The 26705-nt window shown below is 36.1% G+C and overlaps 1 protein-coding gene across 2 annotated transcripts in view; it reads left to right on the top strand.

Moving 5' to 3' along the window:
* The first annotated feature begins 11480 nt into the window (after nt 1-11480).
* LOC133524237 (dorsal-ventral patterning protein Sog) overlaps nt 11481-26705 on the top strand; it is a 106681-nt gene continuing 91456 nt past the window's right edge. The window contains exon 1 of one of the 2 annotated variants that reach the window (XM_061860137.1): nt 11481-11769. In XM_061860137.1, coding sequence (XP_061716121.1) covers nt 11652-11769 — 118 coding nt within the window. In that variant the 5' untranslated portion in view covers nt 11481-11651. The remainder of the gene's footprint in view (nt 11770-26705) is intronic. The other variant, XM_061860138.1, reaches the window with a different exon arrangement.

The following is a 26705-nucleotide window of genomic DNA, read 5'->3' as shown; positions in this document are numbered from 1 at the left end:
GAATAGCCTGCGCGATCGGCGACGAATGTTGGACCTGTGTTTTATGCACAAAGTCGTAAATGGACAAATAAAATGCAGCAACTTGCTTGAGAAAATCTATATAACCACACCTCATAATTATCCTCGGCGTCCTATAACGAAAACTTTCTCGGTGCCAGTAACTAGGACCAACCTCGGACTGCAGTCTCCCATGGTACGAGTTTGCGCTGCCTACAATGCCTTTATAAAGGACGGGGATTACATCGACATTTTTCATGATCGGTTACCTGCTTTCAAAAATAAAATATTGGGCAGAAAATAAAATAAGGGAAATAATTTATTAAATTAAATTAAATTATATTTTGTGTCTTTTATAAATTTCAATAACAGAAATTATAGTATTGTAGTTAGAATAAAATTAGTATAATTTTAGATTAGTATAAGATTAGTTTTAGGCTAAGTTTAGGTAATCTCACTGTTATGTATAATATAAGTAGTCAATGTTATGTACTCCATAATTGTTGTATACACCGTGTTTTTATTGAATTGCGTTAACTCCGGGGTTTCGGTAAGTATGTTTAAGGAAACTAAATGGCATAGTTAATTTTCAAAAAAAAATATTTTTTTTGTTTTTTTTTAACTATTTTTATTTTTATAAAAAGTAACTAAATGTTGCATATAGCGTTGTTGTAACACGGGCATTACATTTAACTCAACCAAACAATTGAAAACTGTGACATATCAATGTCATTTCTAACATCGATCGTCCGAGATAGTACGTACGTTTAGTAGCAAATGTATGAACTCGCACTAAACACTAACTAATAAGTAAACAGGTCCTAAAGCAAGTGTACACGCTCGTAAGGGCCTTATAATATAAAAATGTATGATTGATTATCTCCGAAATGGAGTTAGTTAGAATATCGGTATCTTTGAGAAAGTTACTTAATTTAAGCTCAGGAATGCACACTCGAAATTAACGCAAATCAAAAAAAACACGGTGTATATCAGTATTTATTACCTTTTAAAATGTGTTTAGTGTAAGTTATAATATGTATGATGTGGATGTACTTTAATAATAAAAAAAAAAAAAAAAAAAAAAAAACAGGTTTGCTGGGAACGAAAATGTAATCCAGTGGATGTTAGCGTAGCGCGTAGCATTCGTAGCTTGAGTCGTAGCTCGCAATAACCAGTGACGGACTAAGGGTCCGTTAGAAACAGAAGGGCCTCCGTGAATACCGAAGTTCGCGAATTGCGGGGACTTTTCTCTGTCACTCTAATTACGCCTTAATTGGATTAAAAGAGAAAAATACCTGCAGTTTACGAACTTCGGTGTTCGCGGTAGGCCTTCTTCAGAGGACTTGAGTATCGTGAGTTATGGAGACCACACAGAGAACTTACATTCTGATATCAAAGTGATTTAATTTTGTCTCATGCGCGTGCAATTAGCTCGAACTTTTTTACGTGCATTGGCACTAGCGAGACGTACGGGCAAATGACATTAGTTTGATATCGAAATGTAAGTGCGAATTGGCGTCTAGGTTACTTACAGGCTACTTGTACAAGCAGTGTGCGCAAGTTACTATCCCGCTTTGCTTTGCTCCAGTAAGGTACTTCTGCGCGGGTAGCTCGCGCTGGCTCATGATCAAGCCCGCAAGCTTCTTTGTACCGTTGCTTGCATGACCCACATAACCTGCACAAGTACCCTAATATGTGCATGTTACTTGCATCATGTGCAAGCGACCTCAGTAGAGCACTATAAAAATATAATTTAAATCATTTTGCCGCGAATAAATCCATTATGTGTAACGATAGTTTTCAGCGGTTATTTACAGAGGAAAACAACATCTTTTATACAGGGTTTTGCCAAAGGAAAGTATGCAGACATTAAAAAATACATATATTACATTCCTCCACATCGTTAGTCGGATAGAAAACACTTTGGCCAAGTGCGAGGCGTTCCGTATCATCGCATAATATTTTACAGTACAATGCTCCTATTTAACTGCACTAGTGCGGTAATTAGCACTTTACGTGACTATGTCGAAAATTTAAAGGGCCATATGTACTGTAAACCGCACGATACACGCAGGTAATTTGCAACTCCTGTCGATTTAAATCGACATATATTCGTTGGAAATTATCCAGTCGATTGAATTAATCGTCACTCGTATCGTAATATACTATTACAGTACATATGGTGCTACTTTTCCGCACTAGTGCGAAAATTAGCATATTACGTTACTATGTCGAACATTTAAAGGGCCATATATACTGTAAAACGTAGTACGATACATGTGCGAATAGGTAATTCGCAACTCGTGTCGATTTTTTTCGCACTTGTATCGTAATGTACTATTACATTGCGATTTTTGTTGAGTAGGTACGAAACGAATTCGTAGTGCAGTAATATTTTGTTCACCAAGTTTTATGTGTACAGGAAGATTTTATCATAAGTAGGTACCTAAGTAAAAACAAGAAATTAAAAAAAAAGTCGCCAGGTTGGATATATTGAGGACCTTCTGTAATACTTATTTACATATATATGTTAACTTCAATTATAGTAGTTATATGCATGCATATCTATTTTCTACAGTTCTTACAGTGTCGGATGCACGGACAGACAGACGATTTAGGCTTTGTATGAATGTACCGTTGGCTTTCTTATAGTACGGAACCCTAAAAAGTGACAATAAACAAACGCACGCAAAAAAAATATATATGGTGGGAAATTTTCAAATACGAGTATTTAATCGTACTTTTAAAGCGTCTGTATTAGTTGATTTAAAAGCTGTTGATTATTTTATTATTTTCTAGGAATCCGGTCTCTCACTGGAATATTAGAGCACAATTATTCTGTCATCACTAGCTATAACTTTTACAAGTGATACGTTGTTGCGAATTTTTATGGGCCATTTTTAGAGTTCCGTACTTAAAAAAGAATCCTTATTTTGTACTAAGTCCATCTGTTTGAATGTCTGTATGTCTGTTTGTTCGTCTTTGTCAGTAATGTAATAATAAAAAATGTTTGATTTTTGCAAGCAAAATAGGGCAGGATATTTTTCGCTTTAAACCAGTAATGTGGGTCGCGATTTTTTTTAATTGATATATACATAGTTATTTAGATAAATATTTGATCGATATATCGTTATAGTCTACTCGACAAACTGAAAACGGTGAAAAATAGAGACACTACACCTAAAAATACATGTGATACCTCATTAGATTCGTAATGATGTCTAGAAAATTGTGTTCGAAGCGTTTATTAGCATACAAAAAACATCAAATGTTATAAACAAATAAAGGTGAAGAAATTAGATACTTCTTATTTCCCCAATATCTCAAAAGTATTAATGTTTAAGAAATCAAAATTAATATTATAAAACAGGTGGATATTTCTAACGGAAAAGACTATACTTGCAGAACTGGATCTCTATTATTTGTACTTTTTATTCGACGCTGAAAATAGCTATAGTAAACACCCCTATAATGGAACAGGCACCAGTAATGGAATGGTATAGATAAATCCTGTAAAACAAGTATTTACCATCGGTTTTTAATCGCTGGTAACATTTTACCATAAACAAGAGCCAAAGAGCTGCTTAAGTTTAGTTTTTCATAGATATTTGTTATTTTGGAAATGAATGGCGCCATGCATTCCATGACAGGAGCACAAACCAGTTTTAATTGGTTAATAATATTGAAACCAATTGCAGTTTAGCTTTCATGAAATACATAGAAAACATAAAGGACGAATTGGACATTCAACTTTTTAAGCATAAAGCGGTAGAAATTTTACAGGTGTCGGTGAAATATCAAAAACACTCCAAATTTTCTCTTAAATGTTCCATGATTGGTGCCGTTAACATATCAGCGCATGATTTTGGGTATGGGCGCGCGGCTTCAAAAGCAAGTACGGAACGATTAATTTTTTTTAAAGGTATTAATTGCCTGTGTAAAATTTTGAATAAATTATGGCGTATTTTGAATACTTTAGAGAATTTATTTCTGTTAGAAAAATACCCAATAATTATTTTTCAACAAGTTAGGAAATTGTTTATTAAACAAATTTTCTCGAACTTCCTTCTTCATTGTAAACAAACAAAACAAAAATGTATAAATAATTATCTTAATTTTTTTTGCTTTCTGGAGCCTTTCTTATATACATGCTAAACAAGATAACGATATAAAAGTTTTGAAATAATTAATAGTTTATTTATAATATAGTTTTATATTTTACATTTATACCTTGTTTTTTTTTGTTAGTTTTCACCATTATTCTAAAATTTATTTTAAAAAAAGTATTTATTTGTTTAAAACTTTTATGACGCGATCTTGTTAAGTATGTATATGTATATAGAAGGGCTCGACCAAGCGAAATATTTGTACACCAAATATTTTAACATTGTTTTAAGTTTTACAATAAAGACACATTTCGGCGCTAGCGGCGCGGCGGAGCGCTGGTGGCCTAGCGGTAAGAGCGTGCGACTTGCAATCCGGAGGTCGCGGGTTCAAACCCCGGCTCGTACCAATGAGTTTTTCGGAACTTATGTACGAAATATCATTTGATATTTACCAGCCGCTTTTCGGTGAAGGAAACATCGTGAGGAAACCGGACTAATCCCAACAAGGCCTAGTTTACCCTCTGGGTTGGAAGGGCAGATGGCAGTCGCTTTCGTAAAAATTAGTGCCTACGCCAAATCTTGGGATTAGTTGTCAAGCGGACCCCAGGCTCCCATGAGCCGTGGCAAAATGCCGGGACAACGCGAGGAAGAAGAAGAAGAAGGAGAATAAAGACACATTTCGAGAAAAATGTGTTACTTCATAATTAACTACTAACTTATTGAAAAAATAACTTTAAGATAAATTTCTAACAGTACTATATTCTTTAACATGTTTAAAATGCACCATTATTTTAAAAAAATATGTGTATTTAATACCTTTAAAATAATATTTAATATTACGTACTCACTTTTTCACGCCGCACACGTATCCCGAAAGTGAGATGCAGAGGGCTATGTTCAGCGTTGAATAAAATGTATAAATAATGAAGATACAGTTCTGCAAGTGAAGACTTTTTGATTAATCAGTTCCTCCTTTTTACTAATATTTTATTCAGATTTCTAAGATATTGGCGAAAAAGGAAATAGGGTAAAGGCACCAGTAGTCACTCTTTTTACGAAATTTCTGTGTCCAAGATCGTTTAATATGCCCACTAATTAAAAATAATCATTAATGTTTTTACTGTTCAAAAATTGAATGAAGTTTATTTTTTATGTAGAATAAAACGTAATTGAATTTTGCTTTTCGAAATATTCCATTATATAATGAAAGGGCATTTTTGCCAGTAATCAGCCCCCTGTGTACCATCCCATTTTAACGGCTGACTAGTGGGTTCTGAGTCCCGTGATCTCAGTGTCTAGTGGCCAGCTGCAGGTTGACTACTGGGTATTTGATGTATTTCAATCAAATAAAGTCCTAATCATTTAAAGGTGCTGGATTTTACGACTCTGACTTCTGGGTTTACGACCTTTTTAAAATTACTGCCTCAAACCCAGTAGTCAGCCAGGGGATGCTGACTTTTTAATATTCACTTCTTTCAGATGTATGAGGTATTAATTATGTGAAGTAGTCCCCATTCTTTTAATAAAACATCACAATTCGGGTGCTAACGTCTTATCAAAATACCATGTGACACTCCAAAAAAAAAATTACGGATATCATTTAACTCTTCATGTCAGAATACAGCACTTTGAAGTACTATTGTGGTTCATGCTAGACGATTCCTTCATAAATTAAGCTATTATTCAATTAATAGATCTATAATATCACCACCCTCTTTTGGCTTGAAAATTAGAAAAACTTTGGTAATTACAACCAAAAATAAGCAAGAAAGGCTGACCACTGGTGCATGGCTGAGCACTGGTGCCTTTACCTTATCTTTTTTTCCGCCTTTTTTGTGTACAAGTTTTGAAATTTTTTGTGTGCTCATAAACGCTCCGAATACATTTTTTTTGTACATAATTCTAAATCCAATGAGGTATCACTCGTATTTTTAGGAGTAGTATTTTTCACCATTTTGAACCTGTCGAGTACACTAGAGAATAGTCCATAAACCGTGTATCCTGCCTCTCTAACTATAGAACCTAGAGTCAAAAAATAAAAATATTAAAGGCTTAACATAACAAAAAACATAAATCAAAAATTATTTTCGTGCTCGGTCAGTCGTCTTGGATTTTTGCCCAAAACAAAGTCCAGACACGATCTGATTCTGAGGGCCTATTTGCAGGCATCTTTCTCTGTCACTCTAATAATGCCCTAATTCGCGGTAGGCCCTTCTTATTCTCACAGAGAAATATGTAAACAAAGGTTTGCCGCTAAAGAAAATCTTTAGCAGTAAAATTTGAGATGCAGAATTTTTAAGTTTCTACATTTACAAACAATATCTGGGGGCACGGCAGTGCCCCCGCCAAGCAAGCAAAGCGAAGCGCAAGGCCATTTACTACCTTTTCTCGAAGCGTTTCGTCTTTTTTTAAAGCCTCATAAGTCTCATAACGGTCAAGTCACATGTTTTAACTAAGGTGTAGAGTTTGTGAAGTTAGAACTTTAGAGTTAGAAGGTTTGCTCTAAAAGAGATCTTATAACTTTTTGACAGTCCAATAATGTGACAGTGACAGTCAAGTAATGGTATTCTATTTCACATTTTCCATCATAATACTTTTTATTTTCACTAAGAAAAGAAAATAAAAAAAGTTTAGGAATGCTTTCAAATATTACTCTACTTGACCTAGTTACTAGACTTTTGAATGTTGCCGGATTAAATAATTTCAATACAAATGATCGTAAGTATAGTCTATCAAGCCAAAAATGTAGACGTGAAAGGTTATATTCTGATAAAGTTGTGTGACCTACTATACCTACTCCATTTTTCCACTTTGTTAGGGTTCCTAATCCATAGGGTAAAAACGGGACCCTATTACTAATTGTAAGACTCCACTGTCCATTTGTCTCTCACCAGGCTGTATCTCATGAATCGGGATAGCTAATAGACAGTTGAAATTTTGACAGATGATGTATTTCTGTTGCCGCTATAACAACAAATACTAAAAAGTATGGAACCCTCGGTGTGCGAGTCCGACTCGCACTTGTCCCGTTTAACATATATCGCGTGACGGTTATGATAATGTAACTGACGCATGGGTTTTACCGTTTAGAAATAGAAAATATTTATTTGGCGTATGTATACCGCCTATATCATTACATAATAACAACAGCAATAAAATTGCCACAGCATAAGTCGTGCCATAGGTAGGTATGCCACGATGCCGATTTACTATGTCATCTAGAAAAACCTGAAATAAACAGAAAAGTACTGCTTAAACCAAACATATCATAAATAAATAAATATTATAGGACATTATTACACAAATTGACTAAGTCCCACAGTAAGCTCAATAAAGCTTGTGTTGAGGGTACTTAGACAACGATATATATAATATATAAATATTTATAAATACTTAAATACATAGAAAACACCCATGACTCAGGAACAAATATCCATGCTCATCACACGAATAAATGCCCTTACCAGGATTTGAACCCGGGACCATCGGCTTCGTAGGCAGGGTCACTACCCATTAGGCCAAACTGGTCGTCAAAAATAAGGCGTAAGTATGTAAATATAAGGCGTTGGTAAATTCTCACACTACACTTTCTTCAGTTTTTTTCCTACTCCTCTATTGTTATCTGTCATTTATGCATTCATTAACACGAATATAAGAACATACATAAAAGATTTCAAGAAAAGTCTATATTGTCTATTCCTCATAAAAGCTCTTGTGCTTTTATAAGCTATAATGTTACTGCGATTAATGGCTACCAACCTAACAAAACCAAAACGAATACAGTTTTAAACTAAGTGCATTGCTGCCAACGTACAAAACATTCATTTGGTTGCATAGTAAAAATAATTACTTCATAAGTCAGAAACACGCATGTGACACCCGTAATATAGCAACACCCATAGACTACGAAGACCGCTTAGCGTTGCTTGTTAGTCTCCGTAGGCTACGGTGGCCAAAATTGAGAAAAAACTGTCCAAAAAATTAATTTAGCAAGTAGCAAGTACCAGGGCCTCATGAGTTACGAGGAGGTGTCGCCGACCGGCCGGCCGCGGCCCGGGGCGGGCCGGGCGCGTAACAAGGTATGCTCGCGCGTCTTGGCTATATACGTTTGCTGTAATTTGTTTACCTAAATTAAGATTTATTTTTGTTGACTCGTAGGAAAAATATTGTATGCAACGTTGTATAAGTAGGTCAAAAAATTCTCGTGGCGTATTCCTTTACAATGTTCGCCTACGCCTTCGGCTCCGGCTCACATTGTAACTCACGCCACTCGCCTTTTTTGACCCTTCTTATACAACTGTTGCATAAAATACTATTATAGTATATTTAGGGAACTTTTTTTATATTATTTCTTTAAAAAATTGTCGAACATGTGCATATTTTTAAATAATTCGCTGTCACTCAATTCGTGTTGTGTGACATTTTTAAACCACGAAAATAAATAAATGTTTGGGAATATAGATTGACCTAATTTCAAATTAAGAAAAGCGTGTACTTGCTGAGGTACCAACACTACCAACTACTACCAGGATAGGATAGGGTATTATTAGAAGATATTTGTAATCTTATAATCTATTCATACATTTTTAATAGTGTAGCTCAAAATATTTACTTTAAGGGATTGCATTCTCAAAAGTCTGGATCACGTGTGGCTGGCTGTTAATCAGCGTGTAAGTTACAACCGTTCAATTTCAAAATCTTTGCTATCTTCGTAATTAGCATTCCCCACCAGGCCATAGTTCACGTCGGCTACGTTATATTTTAATTTTGATCCCATTTTTGTAATAAGCGTCTCAAAATACTATGAAAACGATACCCATATTGATATTTTGAGATATCAACCCTATTGGGGACTTTTCCCCCCTCTTAGGGGTTGAATTTTCAAAAAATCTGAACCACCTGTTTACTTATTTATCTTTAGGAATACTCCAGTGAAAATTGGAATAAAATAGTCTAACTAATCTTGTTTCCCCATACAAACTTTGGACCCCATTTCACCACTTTAGGGGATGAATTTTGAAAAATCCTTTCTTAGTGGACCCCTGGACCTTAGAAAGAACCTACTTACCAAATTTAGACTTTCTAGTCCCAGCGGCTTGGGCTGTGCGTTGATTTAAGTCAGTCAGTCAGGTCTTTCACGTTTATAATTATATATAGATTACTTATGAAAGCAAAATAATGTGATCATATATGTGATTTATAACTGTTACATATTTGCCGTGACTTATTTTTCAAAAGTGTTTTTCAAGAAGAAGACACGTCAAGATCGCTTACCTTCATTACAATGCTAAAAATAACGAATTATAGGGCCATGTAATAGCAAATGTTACAAAACTAAATTACTACGAGTATTAATAAATCAAATCATCCTGATATACATATACCTACTAGCAAAATAGCACAATTTCGGCAGCTTCATTGTTACATAGAGTAAGTATTAATATTACGTAGTAAAACTTCTGTAAGCTTGTCACATCGAGATGACATGAGTTGTAATATTGTTGCCAAAATATCAAATATCAAACATTTATTCAGCAAATAGGCCACGGAGGCACTTTTACATGTCAATTTATACAAACAATAAAAATTACAAAATACAATTACAAATATGGAATCGATGAAATAATGTAATATAAATGAACTCATAGTGTTGTGTTCAACCTTATTCTGGTAAACACTATCTGTCTCTATCGCACTAATCCGTAAGAGTGATAGAGATACAGAAAACCTTTCGTTGAGCTTGATTAAACTGCATTAAGATAGGGTTTATAATCGATTTCGTCTTTTCGATTGATTTTCATTGTTATTGTTAAATTTTAGGTATACGGCCCGATTCGAAGAATGAGATACGATAACGATAAGTTTTGGTTTAGATAAGTTCTCATTTAGATATCGTTTGTACGTCGTATAATTGACAGAAGCAGCTCGATTCAGGCAACCAATGTCACTTGGCGTTAAAAATATCGTAGATAGATCTTATTAGGATCACTGCGGGATCGAAATTAACTTAAATTTTGACATGTCTTTTAGTCATCGATCTTTTAAAGATCTTAAACGTGTCTTAATCATTCTTCGAATCGGGCTGATAGTCTGTGTTTTTAATTACATGGCAGTATGTATAAAGTACGTAGGTACTGCCCGTAAGAAATAGAATAGAACGCTCATTTGTTTGCTCAATGTATGGCGTAGTAGTTTATAGTTATTTAAAAAACGGATTATGTCTAAAGTTGAATGCTTGCATTATATTAAAATAAGATTGACTGATCTAAAACTGAAACTGAAAATATATGTACATGTATTATTCATATTTGGCTTTCTTTCATAGACAAAACATATGAACTTCAGTGTTCATCTGTATTTCATGTAAGTTTAATGATAACTCCGCATTCTTGTCTTGAATAGCTTATGCAGTTTTTTTCTGGGTACAGTCGTCATCGGATATATCGGAGCGACAAAGGTGCTCACAGATAACTGAACACGCCTCTATTGTTAAGGCGTTAGAGGACGTGGTCAGATATTGTGAACACCTTGACCGATCCGATATATCTGATGGCGATTGTACATACAATACGAGGTGTGGAAAACATGCAGACTGACGTGTCTGACGTACGCGTAATGAGATGAATGCGTATAATATAAAAACACTCATAATTAACAATCCGCAGTTTGAGTGTTAGCTAAACTTGCTAAAATTAATAAAGCGGTAAACAAGATTAATTTATGGGGCTATACAAGATTAGATACACCTACCGAGACAAAAATAACACGTAGACATAAGTTTACCTTATTTAAGTACCTACATCTTACAGGTTTAAGGATTTTCTTAAGCATTTTCTTTAAAATAAAATATACTTAAATATTGGACATTCTTACACACTAAGCCCCACAGTAAGCTCAAGCCTTCTTGTATTGTGGGCACTCAACGATAAATACAATATATAAACACTTAAATACATAGATACCACAATCGACTCAGGAACAAATATCTGTGCTCATGACACGAATAAATGCCCTTACCGGGATCCCAGGACCCAGGACCTTCAGCTACATAGGCAGGGTCACCCAGTAGGCCAGACCAGTCGTCAGATACCAAAAAAATTTACTAAAAATCCTATGATTCACGACGATTTACGAAGTAGTTAGATATGCTATTAAAATGTATGTTTAATAAGACGTGAATGAGTTAAGTGTTAATTGTAGAGGATAAGCGCGGTGCAGTAGCAGCGCAAACGCAGAATGCGGGAGTGGGCGCGGGCGGGGGGCGGATGGCGGTTGCATTTTCCCCGCCCGCCGCCCGGGCCGCGGTGGGCCGCGCGTTTTCCGCGACCACTGCCGCCTGCCGGCCCCCTCGCCGCGTCAGCCGGGAAATCGCGCGCTCGTCTCAGTCCCGCTCAGCCGTCGCGCCACGACGACGCCCGCTAGTCGCGAACCTCCGCTCGATCCGAACGCTCGCTGCACCGACTCCGCGCGCGGCGAAAATAGTGAGCTCGGTCGTTCGCCGGGAGCGAAGAGGCCGATACGAAATTCTAGTGCGAGCAGTGCAGCGTTATGCTGCCCGCCGTGCTGGTGCTGGCGCTGGCGGCGCTGGCTCCGCCGGCCGCCGCGCGCCGACACGCGCCCGACCTGCGCGAGGACGAGCCCGCCCGCCGCACCACGAGACCAGCCGGTGAGTTACTTCTAGCCCTAACCTCATGAAAACAAACAAACCTACCCATAATAAAACGTCAGATGTATCACTCTTTACATGTTAATCGTATCGCTGTGACCTGGTAAGTCGATTCATTAAAACGCAATGAAGCATTAAGCATTGGAGGACATGTATCGCAATAGGCTTAGCGATGTTCTTGCGCTGTAGAGCGTGGCTGCTGCCGACGATGGATACCTTAGCAAGTACAAGTCCTTATTTATCAATAATACACACGTATCTAACGTATCGTTATCAGTAGGTAAGCCGATACCGGTGGTTCGGAGGGATAATAAAAACAATACCACGTGAGAAGGTTTACGAAGCGCTATCGACGCCCGAGGAAGTTCAGATCTATTTTCAACAGTGATACAATAACTCAACTGTTATCGGCCAAAGACATCTGACGAACGTATTCGGGCAATCATCTCGCATCTCGTGGGGTGGATGCAAGACCGAATGGATACAGCATTATGGTGTCCAGGTATACCATTGGAAAACCTCCAATTGGCTTAACGCAGTGTAATACTTGCTCAATATATAAATGAAAATATTATATTAAATAACTCATTGTTAAAGTAAACTATAATGCAGGTGCGTTCAATATAATAATAGCAAACAGTATACCAAACATGGTTCTACAAAACATGTGACGTCCAATTGAGAAATTTCGTATTGGAATCCAGATAGAATCAACTTACCAACTTAGCAGTCTTAGCACCTCAAAAAATAATATATCTATATATATATATATATATACCTAAATACGAACATTACAATTATATGCTATGACGTGTACTTGCGATGATTTGCTTTTACTCTTTTACTTGTTCTCAGTTCATAACTTGCATAGTTTTCAATTTTCAATTTTTTTCTTCATTTGGTTGTTTTAGGTCTCGATGTAAGAGGTGAGTGCATATGTCGAAACTTTAAAGAGTCATATTTACTGTCTAACGTTGTACGATACACGTGCGAATAGGTAATTCGCAACTCAAGTCGATTTAAAACACTCCCTTCGGTCGTGTTTTAATTTATCACCACTCGTTGCGAATTTCCTGTTTTCTGCACTTGTATCGTAAATAGATATTATTTAACTTTTATAAATACCACTGTCCTGCAATTTTAAGTCGTAGTAAATAAAACCTTACAGTGTCATATTATATTCTGTTTAAATTAAACTAGGTACTTTTATTGTATTTTATTAAATAAAAACTTATGAATCTCAATATTTTACCAACGTGTGCGTCTGCAACTTACATCTTACGTTACAAAAATTTACATTTTTCGTTTATAGTTACAGCTAAATTCTGTTTATTTCAATACTTAATCTATTGTTAGGCTTTTAAAGAATGTGTGACTACGTTCTTTGAGAATAGTAGTCTTTTGTAACGTATTTAATTGTGACAATTGTACGTTTTTATTGCACGTTGTAACTTTTAATAGAGCCGGTATTTCATAACACTAGGTGACTATCAGTGTCGTACGATTTTGCAATCTTATCTATAGGTACCATACGTACAATTATGAATGATTGCTTTTAGTAGTAAACCAATTAGTGTGTCATGACAACTATTTATTTTGACTCGTACTTACACTACTTACTCCGTTACGTAGGAAGAGGTGTGTTTATGATACTGAGTAAGTCCAGAGCCAAAACTCCGAGTAGGCATTCGGTTGATGGATAGGACCTTTAATTCTCACAGACTAAGGAGGACCACATTCTTGTTTACCACTATCATAGTAATATATTTTTAAAAGTATCTTGCAAATGCTACTTAGATTGGGCAAACATTCATATATGACGGTACTGTTTAATACGAGTATCTAAGACCATGGGGCGTCGAATTTGACAGCGAATTTACCTAGTTATAATGTAACTTTCATCGTAGAAAGTTTACGATTAGCAATTCAGTGCTATAATACATATAGCGTATTATAGCGCGATCTATTTTGGCTGTTAAACACGGAGTCACATTTTTCTTACACTATTCATATATTCTATAATTAATATCTCTTTGGTCCGGCGAACCGAGTGTTAAATATGTCATTGCCACTCCAGCCGGTCGGCCGGCAGTGTACCGGCAGCGCTGCTGTATTGCACATTTACACTTAGGTTATTATTGGTTAACCCATTAAAAAAAAAGGAGGAGTTATCTATTTGACATTTTTTTTGTACCTATGTTTGTTACCTCAGAACTCCGTCATTTGTGAACTGATTTGGAAAATTATTCGTTTCAACAGTGTGTTGACGCTCTTAAAATTTGGGTTGACACCGACTTCAAACATATCGTATTTATGTATAAACGTTAATATTTACAGTCAAAGGTTGTGTATGAACGTAGGTCACATTCTCTAGACAATAATATTAGGCATTTAAACACTAGACGACTTGGCGTCGCTGACTAAAGTAAACTGAGGAGGCATGTAAAGTGAGCTAACTAACGTACAAGTAGGTTTGTACCTACCTACTCACATTATGATGTTGCGTAAAATCTGTTTAATTTTTTTAATTCAAACTAATAGCTTACATGTATGTGTAAATATGACAGGTATTATGGTAACATGTGGTATAATATACCTATTTTTGGAAGTGCGACCTATATTCTGTTACCTATGGGTATTTTAATTTTCCTATTTTATTAGAATGATCTGTAGCAAAACACTATAAACCTTAGGTGCGTTCGTTTTAAGATAAATATAAGCTATACTACTTTAAAGGGTGACATGAGAACCATCAGATATCACCTTTTCTATCTTTTTATTAACCCCAATTTATTTATTGAAACAAAACAATTTTAACTTAATATCATCATGGCAAGTACTGACGTGGATTTTTTAAACTTCACTTTAACGAATGAATAAACGTACCAGTACGAATACCGGACATTGCAATTAAATTCTAGAAATCGTTAGCGTAATATTATTCTAAACAGGCAAGTTATTCGAATTAATTATAAAGGTACTTGCTACCCGAAGACATCGTTTTTTACTTACAAACCCGTACTTCAGGTATCTCGATGTGTCAGATATGTACTCTGAATTGCCACGTTTTATATTCCAGCCAATGAACTAGAATAATTATTAAATATTAATAATAGAAGTCTGACTAGACCTTAAAACTGACCCCAAATGTACGGTGCGCATGTTGACAACGTCAAAATTTAGTAATGCCGCGCAAGAGGTTTGCCATAGAATTATAATTTAGCCAATCAAAACTTTTATAGACCCATGACAACTTTTTTTATAGTGGGAAATCGTGTATTGGTTATATTAAATGCGGGCGGAGTATATTAAGTGCTAACATATTACTTATAGTTACTGATATTTGAAAGGAGATGGTATTTTACATTAAAACAATTAACTTTAAAAAGAAACTAAGAAAACTTTTCATATACTTTTTTCATTTTCATTCACCGAACAAAAAAAAAATATTTGTATATATAATTATACAAAAAATTGTGGCTTTCCGATACTTTGGTTACGACTTCCTAGTTCCATTGAGTACTTCTACTTTTTTAATTTCCTTTACTTTTCTGATTCGAATTCATATTTATTTATATTATATATTGAATATTTATTTATTTTTATTTATATATATATGTATGCATTATTTTATGGTTATTTTTCTATCTATGTATATTTGTATCAATGTGTATTCAAAACGTGCATTTCATTAATTTCAGTGATTGTACACTTTTGTTTGTGTTTGTCATTCATTCACCATTACTTCTGTTTTACTCATTTCCTCAAAGGTTAACTGGAAGAGATCCCATACAGGGATAAGTTCGCCTTTGTTGTATTTAATTTACTCTGTAACTGTGTTTTTCGTGTTTTTATTTCTATGTACAATAAAGTATATACATACATACATAATTATGTGCATTTAACTGACAAGATGTTTAACACTTTCTGTCATGTCAACAATTGTTTGTTTTAAATGTCGTTATGGTTCGGCGGAACGTGAAGTGTCCAGTAAAGTGTTAGGCAAAAGAGGTTCTAGAATCTGTTTAATGAGGCCTTATTTAATTATTTCATTAACAGGTATGTAGGTAATTTGTTTTTTAAGTTTCTCGAAAAAAACATCATAAGCCTAGGTATAATGTTTCATACTTAAATATTCTCTAGGAGCCGAGAACTATCAGCTGTGAAAATAATGGTAGCAAATTTGTTAACACCTTATAGTCTTATAGTCATGGAGAAGGGTTAACTTTCAGTGATACGTATGTGTCAGATCATTGTCAGTCTTTATGGTCCATTTTTCGAAGTCAAAAATGTACTGGGAGCCTCATCCAACTCTAACTCTTGAGCTTTGGAATATATTAGTATTTGTACACATCGTAAATCCTACAAACTTTTATCAGAGATACATGTAGGCGAAAAAGGCTTAATTTATCTGATGTTATTTATTTCAAATCATCTTTAAGCTAATCTATTTAATTCAATCTTTTATCATATATCAGCACTCTGTATCAGCGGCGGTATCATAGTCGCAATTTTATCATTTGTCATGTCATGCGTCACTTTAGCACTTACATACTTGTTAGAACGTGACAGGCATGATGACAGATTATAAAAAAACTGACCATCTTAGCCCTGCAGATCTCAAATGTCAGTGAAAAAAAAGAAAAAAATAAACAACATTGAGCCTAAATATGATGATATTACTAAAACAACTTGTAGTAGCATCAGGAGCCCGTATTATCGAGTTTGACGGGGTATTGAAACGCATTTACTTACATACGAGTATACGTGTATATTTCTGAATATTAATTAATGACTTGAGAATTTTCTTTGGGTAGCCCTATGTCTTCTTAATTTTTCTAAGAACATCTACATGGTAATGCCGACGACAAAAGTAATCGTCTTCGGCAAGCCGGCAGTAAATTAAGTTAATTAAATAAATATGCCTAGATTAAGTCTAAAAGACAACGTTAATTGACAATAATCGTGGAAACTTGAGTCGTTTTGTTTACTTGTAATGATCGTATAATTAAACTCATCCTTTTACATTCTTCTCTTGCAATTCTACTTTGTATAGGTATTCAACGTGGGTTTTCCTAGTAAAAATGTACATAATTTTTATTAGAAAAACGGAATTACACTGCCACGCTACAGATATAGGAACTCTAGTTTGATATCCGTGTTGGAAACAAAACTAGTGAAAACTTATTTGTTTTCTTAGGACTTTCGTTATACTGTAAGTAACGGACAGAATCATTCCACTATTTTACACGTTGATCCAACCTATACTAAAACGACCAATATATTAAAACGAATGAAATATTTATTACAAATGTAAGAACATAAATAGAGGCTAGAAAAGGTAGCTTAAGCGGCAATGTCGGCGGTGTCGGGTGTCGTACCGGCCGGAGCTGTTGATCTCGCAGCCTTGGCAATAAGGAGGCCGCGTTGTGGTACGAAAATCGCACCTTCATACACTTCATGTTTTACACACCAAATTAAAGTGTTTATTGAATTATTATTACATAAAACTGTAGAATTATTCCTGTCAACGTGAAATATTATTTTACTAACATGACTAAAATGTAGTATTAAAAATAATAGTGTCTGCAAGTCTAAGATGCTATGCACTTGCGATTTCAGTTAGGTATATCCTGTTTTTTTTTTTAAATATTTTATTGGAATCAATGGATAAAATAACGATAAACTCATTAGTGTCAGGCCAAGTTAAGTCTGTATAGCATTTGCAAAGACAAAGCGTGGTAATATCATCATTAATGTCAAATTAATATGAAAATATAACGTCTAAAATGGCACTTCCTCCCTTTGTTATATTCAATTCGGCGCTAAATTAGCTTAGATGGACTATTTGAACAAGAATCATTTTAGGCATAATAATGACAGATGATTATCATTCTAATAAAAACAATTCGATCTTGAATGTCGTTTTGTCTATAAAAACAGTTATTCTCCCCATAGCCGCGAATCCCGCAGCAGCCGCTCTATTACTTTTTCCCTAAATACGTGTTGTAGACAATTCGATGGCTCGTGACTCACGCGCCCGTTAACTTTCATTCATTTTCCGCATCGGCTGAAACTCACTTAGGTTTGTTTGCCAAAATATTTTTACAAGTGTGCCAAAAATTGTATTACCTACGAGGAGATAAAGTCGTCTTCGTCGGGAAAGTCTAGACGGCCGAGACAGGACGTGACAAGGAAACTCACATAATAATTACCGTGTACGTTGCGATGTCAAAGCGAAGACGTAGTTTGACGAATGTCAGCACGAACCACGCATTAGTACTTTTTAACTACTATATAGCTTAAAGAAAAATCAACTAAATAAACATAATGAAATACTTAATGAATATTTATGCATAAAAAACACATGAAAAAATTACATCAGCATCGTGCGAGGTGTGTGAATGGTGGTTGTGCTGTAGCGTTCATGCATCTTATCTATTTACGTTTATTATTAGAGTGTACCTACGTGGTGAACGCGTGACGTGTGGTGAGGTGGGTGTCGGCTGAAAGGGCGCCAGCACGGGCCTGGGCTTGCGTAATGGTTATACGTGTCATGTACGAGTAGTACACACGGGAGCAACGCGGAACGCGCGGTGTCACGCGTTCAGAGGTTTACTGTCAAATTAACATTGCTCTTGACAGATCGATCGATTAGATCACACTTCACATGACTGATTACGATGATACGATATTCGATTGCCAATGCCATTTGTAAAAACCCGTAGGTGCGTAATCTACAACGTAAACTGCAGTACAGACAGACAACTCATTTGTTTTTATTATCATTGCTTACTCTTTATGATCGGATTTCTAAGATCGCAAACGCAAACCAGTGGAAGTTTAACATTGCTTTCGTTGGTATGCCAGCTTTAGCCAAATAGAGTACTTTAACATACAGCCATCTTAAATGTAGGATCTTCATTTCATCGAAACGAAGCGAAACATTATTAAAAAAAATACCATCAAAGGTACAAAGCTAGTTTTTCGTTTGGCTATCTAGGTAGCGCATCAATAACTACCCACAACTGATCCTATCTTTTAGATCTTTGTCGCTTATGGAAATGACAGGATCTCTTTAGATAAGTATCAGAAGAAAATGAAACAGTGGAATGCAAGACTATAAAAGTAGGTATGAAGTAGTCTTGTAATCCTGATTTCTGGAATGCCCGCGCGCATTAAACGCAGAATATAGTGCGCTGCAGTTTGTTTGTATTTACTCTTAGTGGTACGTATATCGCAGCGTGTTCGGAATCAGAATGAGCGTTGAGTATTACGCGACATTGTAAGGTCCCGCAATATCATTTACTTGCCACGCACCAACCATTACAAATCCACATTATTCAATGATCATTATTTAGTAGTTATACGAATGTGTGTTTGCAGTAGTGTTACCTACAGTTATTTCTGCTAAGTATTATCAAGTGCTCAAAAGATAAAAAGTAAATATTTGATTTATATTTTTAACATTGCATTTTTGATCCACTTTTTACGTGGACGTAAACAGTAATACTTGCTTATAGAAAAAGTATCAATAAGAAAGGTCGTTATCATTAGGAGACATTATTGAGTCAAACTGAGACTTGAATCTTAGTGTATTTTTCTAAGGATGCGATTCTAATAACTTATTATGAATGCTTTTTATCCCTCGTCCTTATCGCAGCCTCTGAATTATCTTCTCTAATTATATAACCTGGTTAGTTCTACAATCACTTTCCTATCAGTTTCAACTTTTGAATCCTCTTAACCGTTAAGTCTCTTATGATTTGATTTGCGCACACCACTATATGTTTATGTTCTTCTTCCAATTACCAACCTTTTAGACTATGTTCTGGCCGTGTAAGGATCATTAGGTACCTAATCACTGGTATTAAAAGTATGGATAAGTATATCAGTAGCACGCGGTAACGAAAGTAGAGTAGATATTTAGGTAACGGATGGACACCAATCACGAAAAATTTCGTACATTGACTAGCCTCTTTCTATATGTATCGCACGCGCGTTATGATATTGCTGTCCCGTCCAAGATGCCGGCGTCAATGACACTGTGCGAGTGGGACAGCAATATAATTATGCGTTTGCGATAGAGATAGGAACAGGCGGGTCAATATACGAAATTCTTTCGTAAGCAGCGTCCTTACTTTAGGATAATAGGTTTCTACTTTCCACAATTTTAACATACTAGTTAACATAACGGAGATTTAAAGAGGCATTAGTTAATTTATATTCAGTAGATAGTTCAAGTGTCGAACAAAGTGTAAGTTCGCGATCGCGTTGCTTTCTGTCGGTATTGCTCTCCATCGCAGGACACTTAAGTATGTCCAATTCAGTCCTCGGTTCATTGCCCCGAGTAACAAACGCCCAGTGACGTCACGCCATGTGCAATGCATTGCACTCAAATTGCATTACAGTACAGTCGCTGTGTCGAATTGTTTTTTTTTTGCCAGCAACAACATCTTAGATTTGTAGTGCGTTCACAGTAGGTACCTAGAATTCCAGCTAGTATTATGCAGGTTTATATTATCTATCCAATTGGAATCTGGTTACATAAAGTAAACCAAAAGTTATATTATTGTAAATACTCTCCTTATAAGTTCCGACTTGTACAGCGAATGATTCATTAATATAACTACGCATCTTTACCTTTGATACTTGCCTACTATATGTTTAATAAAGAGGACGGCTGCGCAATTCTATTAGTTTACACCGTATAAATTTAGGGTTGTTGTTTATTTTGGTGCAGCAGTAATTTTATTTAACGAATAAACTGCAATTACAACTAAAGTGCTTACGCGGGTTCGTGTTAGCAAATATTAGCACAGTTAATTAACTCCCAACGAACTCACTTCCACGAAATTAATTGGGGTCAAAGAATTTAAGTGCATACATCTCAATTAAAAGCGACGCTATCAGAGACCGACGCCGGCGAGTTATTTGAATGCGTGTTTGTGTGGATTTCGTCCGTACCTAATTCCTGCTCCTTGGCACGGCGGTGATGTCGTTCATAATCGGTTCATATCCCCCGTCGGTCCGCGCCATCGCGCCAGAGCGCATGCGCGGACAATAGACATTAATTTTGAAAGGCGCGGGATAGGAATGTCGTCGGCGCAACCTGGGGCAGGTAGAATTTTTGGCACCTTTATGATCATATCCTGACGTGTCATAAGCCACCCACGGTTCTCATTAAGCCGGTAGCCAACAAAGGCGCCGGGCCGGCCATAACGCTGTCGGATTAAATGACGCGGGGGACAGCGGGTCGTCGGCCCGAGGTGCCCTCGCGTGCTACAATTGCACACAATACGCCCCCGCGCGACCCGGCAGGCCAAAAAGTTAGAAAAGTATGGCGCGGTGCGACGGTTCACCCGTGATAGCATCTCGGCGCCCGCGCCGGCGCCGTCCGCACCTCGCCGCCGATCGATCGGCGTCCGCTGTCACTGGAGCCCGCCCGTATAATTAGAAGACCGGCTTAAAGGTGCCGTGAAATATTGCGCGCCTTACAGAATTTAAAACTGCGTAAATACCGAGAAGCAATAAATGCGCCTCCGAAACTTGAGCGATCCGATTTATTTTATGGACCTGTTCGCTGTCGCCGGATGAATCGTGAAAATGGGCCCTCGTTTATCTTTATCGACACTAAAAGTTAGTGATAATGGTTAAGTCGCGGGTGTGTCGTGTCGTGAGCCTCCCACGTGCGGTGGCTCGTTATGAACTTGAATTAAATGAATGACGCAGTTGTATGAATGGCGCGGGAATGAATGTGAGTCGGAAGTGCAAGTCGCGCTTCAGCACGCTAGTCCATCGGTGCACGAGCACGTGCATCCGCTGCGCCGCTGCGCGAGGGCGTGCGCCGAGCGCCACGCCGCCCGTCCCACACCCTAGTCAAATCATAATCTAGGTTAATCCATCATTTTTAGATATTATATTTTTTTCCTTTTTCAACGTATAAGTAGCTTTCGTGTAAATCAGGCTTAATTTTTAGGGCTGCATCAGCTTCAAACTTTGAGGAAAATTCAAGTTTTATGAAACTCCTAGACTCATTAGAGTTTTAGTTATTAAATCTCATTCCAATATGATACTGATATGATACTGATCTGATTATGATCTGTCAGTGTCAAAAAGTAACGTTTTTGTATTCGAGTTTTAGTTATCAGATCTTATTCCAATATGATACTGATTTGATACTGATCTATGTGTTAAAAGTGACGTTTTTGGTTGAAGGTTGATATAATGCGCAATTCAGCAGGTCCTCTAAAGGAGATTGGAACCATATCATATTGGAATGATGGCAGATCCATGTTAGATCAGTATCACATTATATTGTTGGAAATGGCCTGTCCGTCAAAAAAAAAAAAAATCCACCAATATCCGTTGAAGCCCGAATAGATCCTATACTATATGTAGAACTGTTGCTCAGGGTATTTAGTAACAAGGTTGAGTTATAAATAAACGATAAAGACTGAAGATTATTCTTACCTACATCCTTTAATGCGGTTTGTACAAGATAATTATTTACCCAAGTTGCACCAAATGATTCCTTGATTTAATATCGAACTAACTACGAGTAGCAGGTGTTAATACATTCAATATTATAAATCTGCCCATACCCATTCGAAACCGGTATATTTATTGCGATATTAATATCGATCAGTCTTTAAAAAATACATCGCAAAATTACTCATCAAATTAATTAATTGTCGATATTAAATGTCATGTGACGCAGTTTCATAGCGACCACAATAGTGACGCGCGTTTGTCTCATAGAGTCGACAATGCTAGAGGAGACATGTAGTCTGGTAGGTCCTCTCCAAACGAGGCTGTGGCATTCTTTGGAACCTAACCGACCCGTCCCGAGTAAGAGCAGTGATAAAAACCTTGCATAGCTTAACGCAGGTGTAACAAACCTAGTAATTGCTAGAGCAACCCCTAATAAAGGCATTCATTAGCAATTCTGTAAAGATAATCAGCTTTTATTTTTTCGATGTCGCTTATTGGAGACTTTGAGGCGTCTTCCATTTTAGTAGTTTTAAAAAAACTGGTTAAGGTTTAAACACAAGCACTTAATCGCTTGATCATCACTCGTAATCTGAGGAATCGTTAAGACTAGTTCGATTTTATGACTTAATTTAGTTATAGTGATTAAAAAAATTATAAATACCTACACTTAATCCTAAGGTCATATTAAAAATACATAATTGCGGCGGCTTCTTTAAGTATACTCTACCTGTATCATTATCATCATCCTCCTAGCGTTTGTCCCGTACATAACTACTCTACCTGTAAAAGTAAGTTTATTTTGTAACACTTTCGGCTATATGTATAAATTAAGCAGATACCTAACCTGATTTAATCTGCATTTGCTTATATAAATACTTGTGTAAATAAAATACAGTGATGCTAACTAAACACTAAACAACAACAAAAACAATGTGACAGCTAAAATAAACCTTTGTGAATTTGTGATTTTTACGTAGATTTAACTAGCGACCTGTCCCGGCTTCGCACGGATTACACAAAATCACTCTATTGATAGGTGAAAACACGGCGGGGATTTTGTTTTATTCAAAATTCAAAATTATTTATTTTTAACAAATGTTTTACAGTCATAGGTGCCGAATCCTCTTTTTAAGTTAAAAACTTGTGTTAGGAGGTATTCGCTCTTTCATACAAAGTTATAACTTCATCATATCAGCGCTAAAAATAAAAATAACCTATAATATAATGTTAGTATGCTATTCTTCTATTCTTAACTATATGTAAGCAACTAGCTAATTTACAATGTTAATTAGTTATTGAACTTTCTTATTTTTAAATATATATATTTTTTAGTTATTTTTACCCCTCCGGCCGTTTTGGCAACCAAGTTTCGTAACCAGTTGTCAAAAAAGAATATATCATCGTGTTAGGCCACTAGTTGCCCAAAAAGAATATCTATTCCTGTTTGATATCCAGTTACCAACGAAGAATAGAGCTCAGACAGTTAGAGAAAATGTGGCTAGTTTCCAAGGCTTCAAAAACAAACGTACATATAAAAGTACTTACATACAGTGTTGGGAATTCAAGAATAAAATCATTATTTGAATAAGAATTTGCAAAAATAAAATCATGGTGAAATAAAAAAATTGAGCTTGCACAAGAAATTTATCCTCAGTATGTTGGGTATCGGTCTGAAGTCTGTTCGGAAGCATTCAAGATTCTGAAGCATGGAAATATACACTCCCCTTCGATCTCTGGCGTCTGCAAGAGTTTCTTTGATGTTTCGAAGCTCGACATTTTGCTCTGTTTTGTTCAATTTCAATTACTGTTATACGAAGTGACAATGACAACTCACTTCTTAAAGCAATAAGTCAAACATGTTATTTTTTTATCAATAATATATATATATATATATATAGCTGTGAAATGAGAAAGTCTTATTTGGTGACCAGTTGTAAACAAAGACATTTAATTCCTTTTCGACAACTGGTTGCGAAACTCCACTGTCATCTACGGTAGTTGTGGTTCAGGAATAAATTTTCTTTTTGGGCAACTAGTTGCGTAACAAGATTATTTCTTATTTTTCAACAACTGGTTGCGAAACTTAGTTGCCAGAACGGCCGGAGGGATTTTTACTACATAAGTAATTATGGAAAGTTACTTATTTTACAAAAAGTGAATTTAAAAGTAACATAACAGTAAAGTAAAAATATGTCCATATAAATACACGCGCATACCCCATTCGAACTGGACATAAACGCATATTCATATATACATACACAAGTGATTGAGGTACATAAAGTTATCCTATCTATTCTATGAGTAACTCAGTTTCATCATAGGTTTTATTTTTTAACCAGATCGACAAAAGTGCTTTGCACTCTCCATAACTTTTGGTGTAAATGCTCGTTAGCCTATTTACCTTGTTGTATAGATTAATTGATAAAACATAAAATTGTCTTCGTGCTAAAGAAGTCTTAGCTGTATGAGGCTGTTTGACTACTGTGTTATAAGCTGATAGTGACAAATTAATTTCTAGGGCCAACGATGTGACAAATGTAGAGACGAGTATGGGACCAAGTCATTGATCCCTAATCAACGCGTACAAGGTGTATTACGGTCTGATTACTATAATTATTTCAAGCCGCAATATGCCTTATACACATTTCTAGCGTATTAAATGAGGCATTTGATATACATTTATCTTTAGCTCGTAAATATGGGCTCTAGGTACTTGTATTTACACTAATTGTTCAGTTATCTTGTCTTCCTTGTCGTAGCCTCATGGCTGAGGGACGTAACGACTGAGGGCAATCTTCACCAGTGCTTTCCAAGCCGCTCTATTTTGGGCCGCTGTAATGTGGTCTGTGTCTCTGACGTTATTCTGTCCGCCCAAAGCATGACCATACGTCCATCCCTACGCTACGTTTTTCTGCCATGCGGCCAGTGATTATGAGCTTTTCCAGACTATCTGGCCCTGTCCTGCTCAGATGGCCGAAGAAACACGTAAAAAAGTACGTGCAAACAGTGGAGATCTCGTTTTAATGTTAAGTTCGTCGAGAATAGATGTATTTGTGCGGCGTTCAGTCCACGGAATCATTCTCCGCCAGCACCACATTTCGAACGCAACTATAATCCTACCACGTCGGGTTTCGATTTTAATGGTCCAAGTTTCGGATGCATACAGAAAGATGGAGAAAACAAGGGACCGCATTAGTCTAATCTTTGTTTTGCGGTTTATGCTTCTGTTCTCCCATATTTTCATGTTCAGTTATAGATAATCGTAAGTATAAGAAATCCTCGTTAAGGTTAATGTATTTTTTTTGTTGGATGCCTATAGGTAATTGCTATTAATTAAGCTTTATAAGTCCATTAACTAGTACCGAATCCGAAAAACAATCAAGCCCTTAACAGTTTCGATAACATATGACAGTAATACCTATAAAATAGCTATATATATCCTTCTCTCCTGGACTATGGGGACCTTGCGACTCTGAACCTTAATGAGGAACTATTTTTAACAAGATAGAGCGTCTGCAAAATGTCTGCATAAGGTATATATTTGGCCTGCGGAAATGTAACCATGTTTCAGTATTCTATTCTCAGCTTGCCGCCGTAAGATTTGCACACCTTATTCCTTCTTTTTAAGGTGCTATTTTGCCCTTCTTACTTTTGAGAGCGGTTCAGATTTTTGGCGGATTGAACTGACCACCGGCTGCAATCCAGTGCGGGTCTTTCATTTGCTATTCCTCCCCATAAACACCGATCCTATGATAAATTCAAGGTACACTCTGTAAAGCTGTGGAACACGTTGTCTTCTCCGCTGGGTCAGTTTGAATCAGTACCGTCGCTGAAGGAAAAATGAATGAAGTTATGCCTATCAAACCAATGTCAATTGGAAGAAATATAGGTATTTATATGTATACGTATTTATAAGTATATATTATTATACTTATTCTATGCATTTGTAATTATATGTATATGTTTATATGCCTAATGCCTATGCACTTAATGCATCGTATTTAGTTGTGATTCTAAAGTTAGCTATTTATTTCATGTCTTGCCGTCATTTCCAAATCTTATAGTACGTTTTTTTAGCATTAGAAAAAGGTAAAAAATCTTGATGTGTCTTTTCATTGGAAATTATTGCAAAACCCTTTTTTTAAATTAGATTATATTACTTATGAAAGCAAATCGTACGTAATGTAAATAATCGTACATGGTTTATAGTTTTTACAAATTTGCCGTTACTTATTTTTCAAAAGAGTTTTTTAATAAAAATACACATCATGTTCGCTTAACGTCTTTCTAATTACGGAGAGTGGAATTAAAAGGAGTGAAATCTCTTATGGTAGAACCGTTGCAAAAGTGTCCTGCTGTCAGCTATAAATAATAGTTCCAAATCTGTCCAGAGTAGCGCTAGAGTAGCTAAGAACCTAGGCGTTATTGACGTAGTGAATTGC

Source organism: Cydia pomonella, chromosome 13 (assembly GCF_033807575.1).
Source record: "Cydia pomonella isolate Wapato2018A chromosome 13, ilCydPomo1, whole genome shotgun sequence".
NCBI classification, from domain to species: domain Eukaryota; kingdom Metazoa; phylum Arthropoda; class Insecta; order Lepidoptera; family Tortricidae; genus Cydia; species Cydia pomonella.
This window is presented reverse-complemented; position numbering and strand designations above follow the sequence as displayed.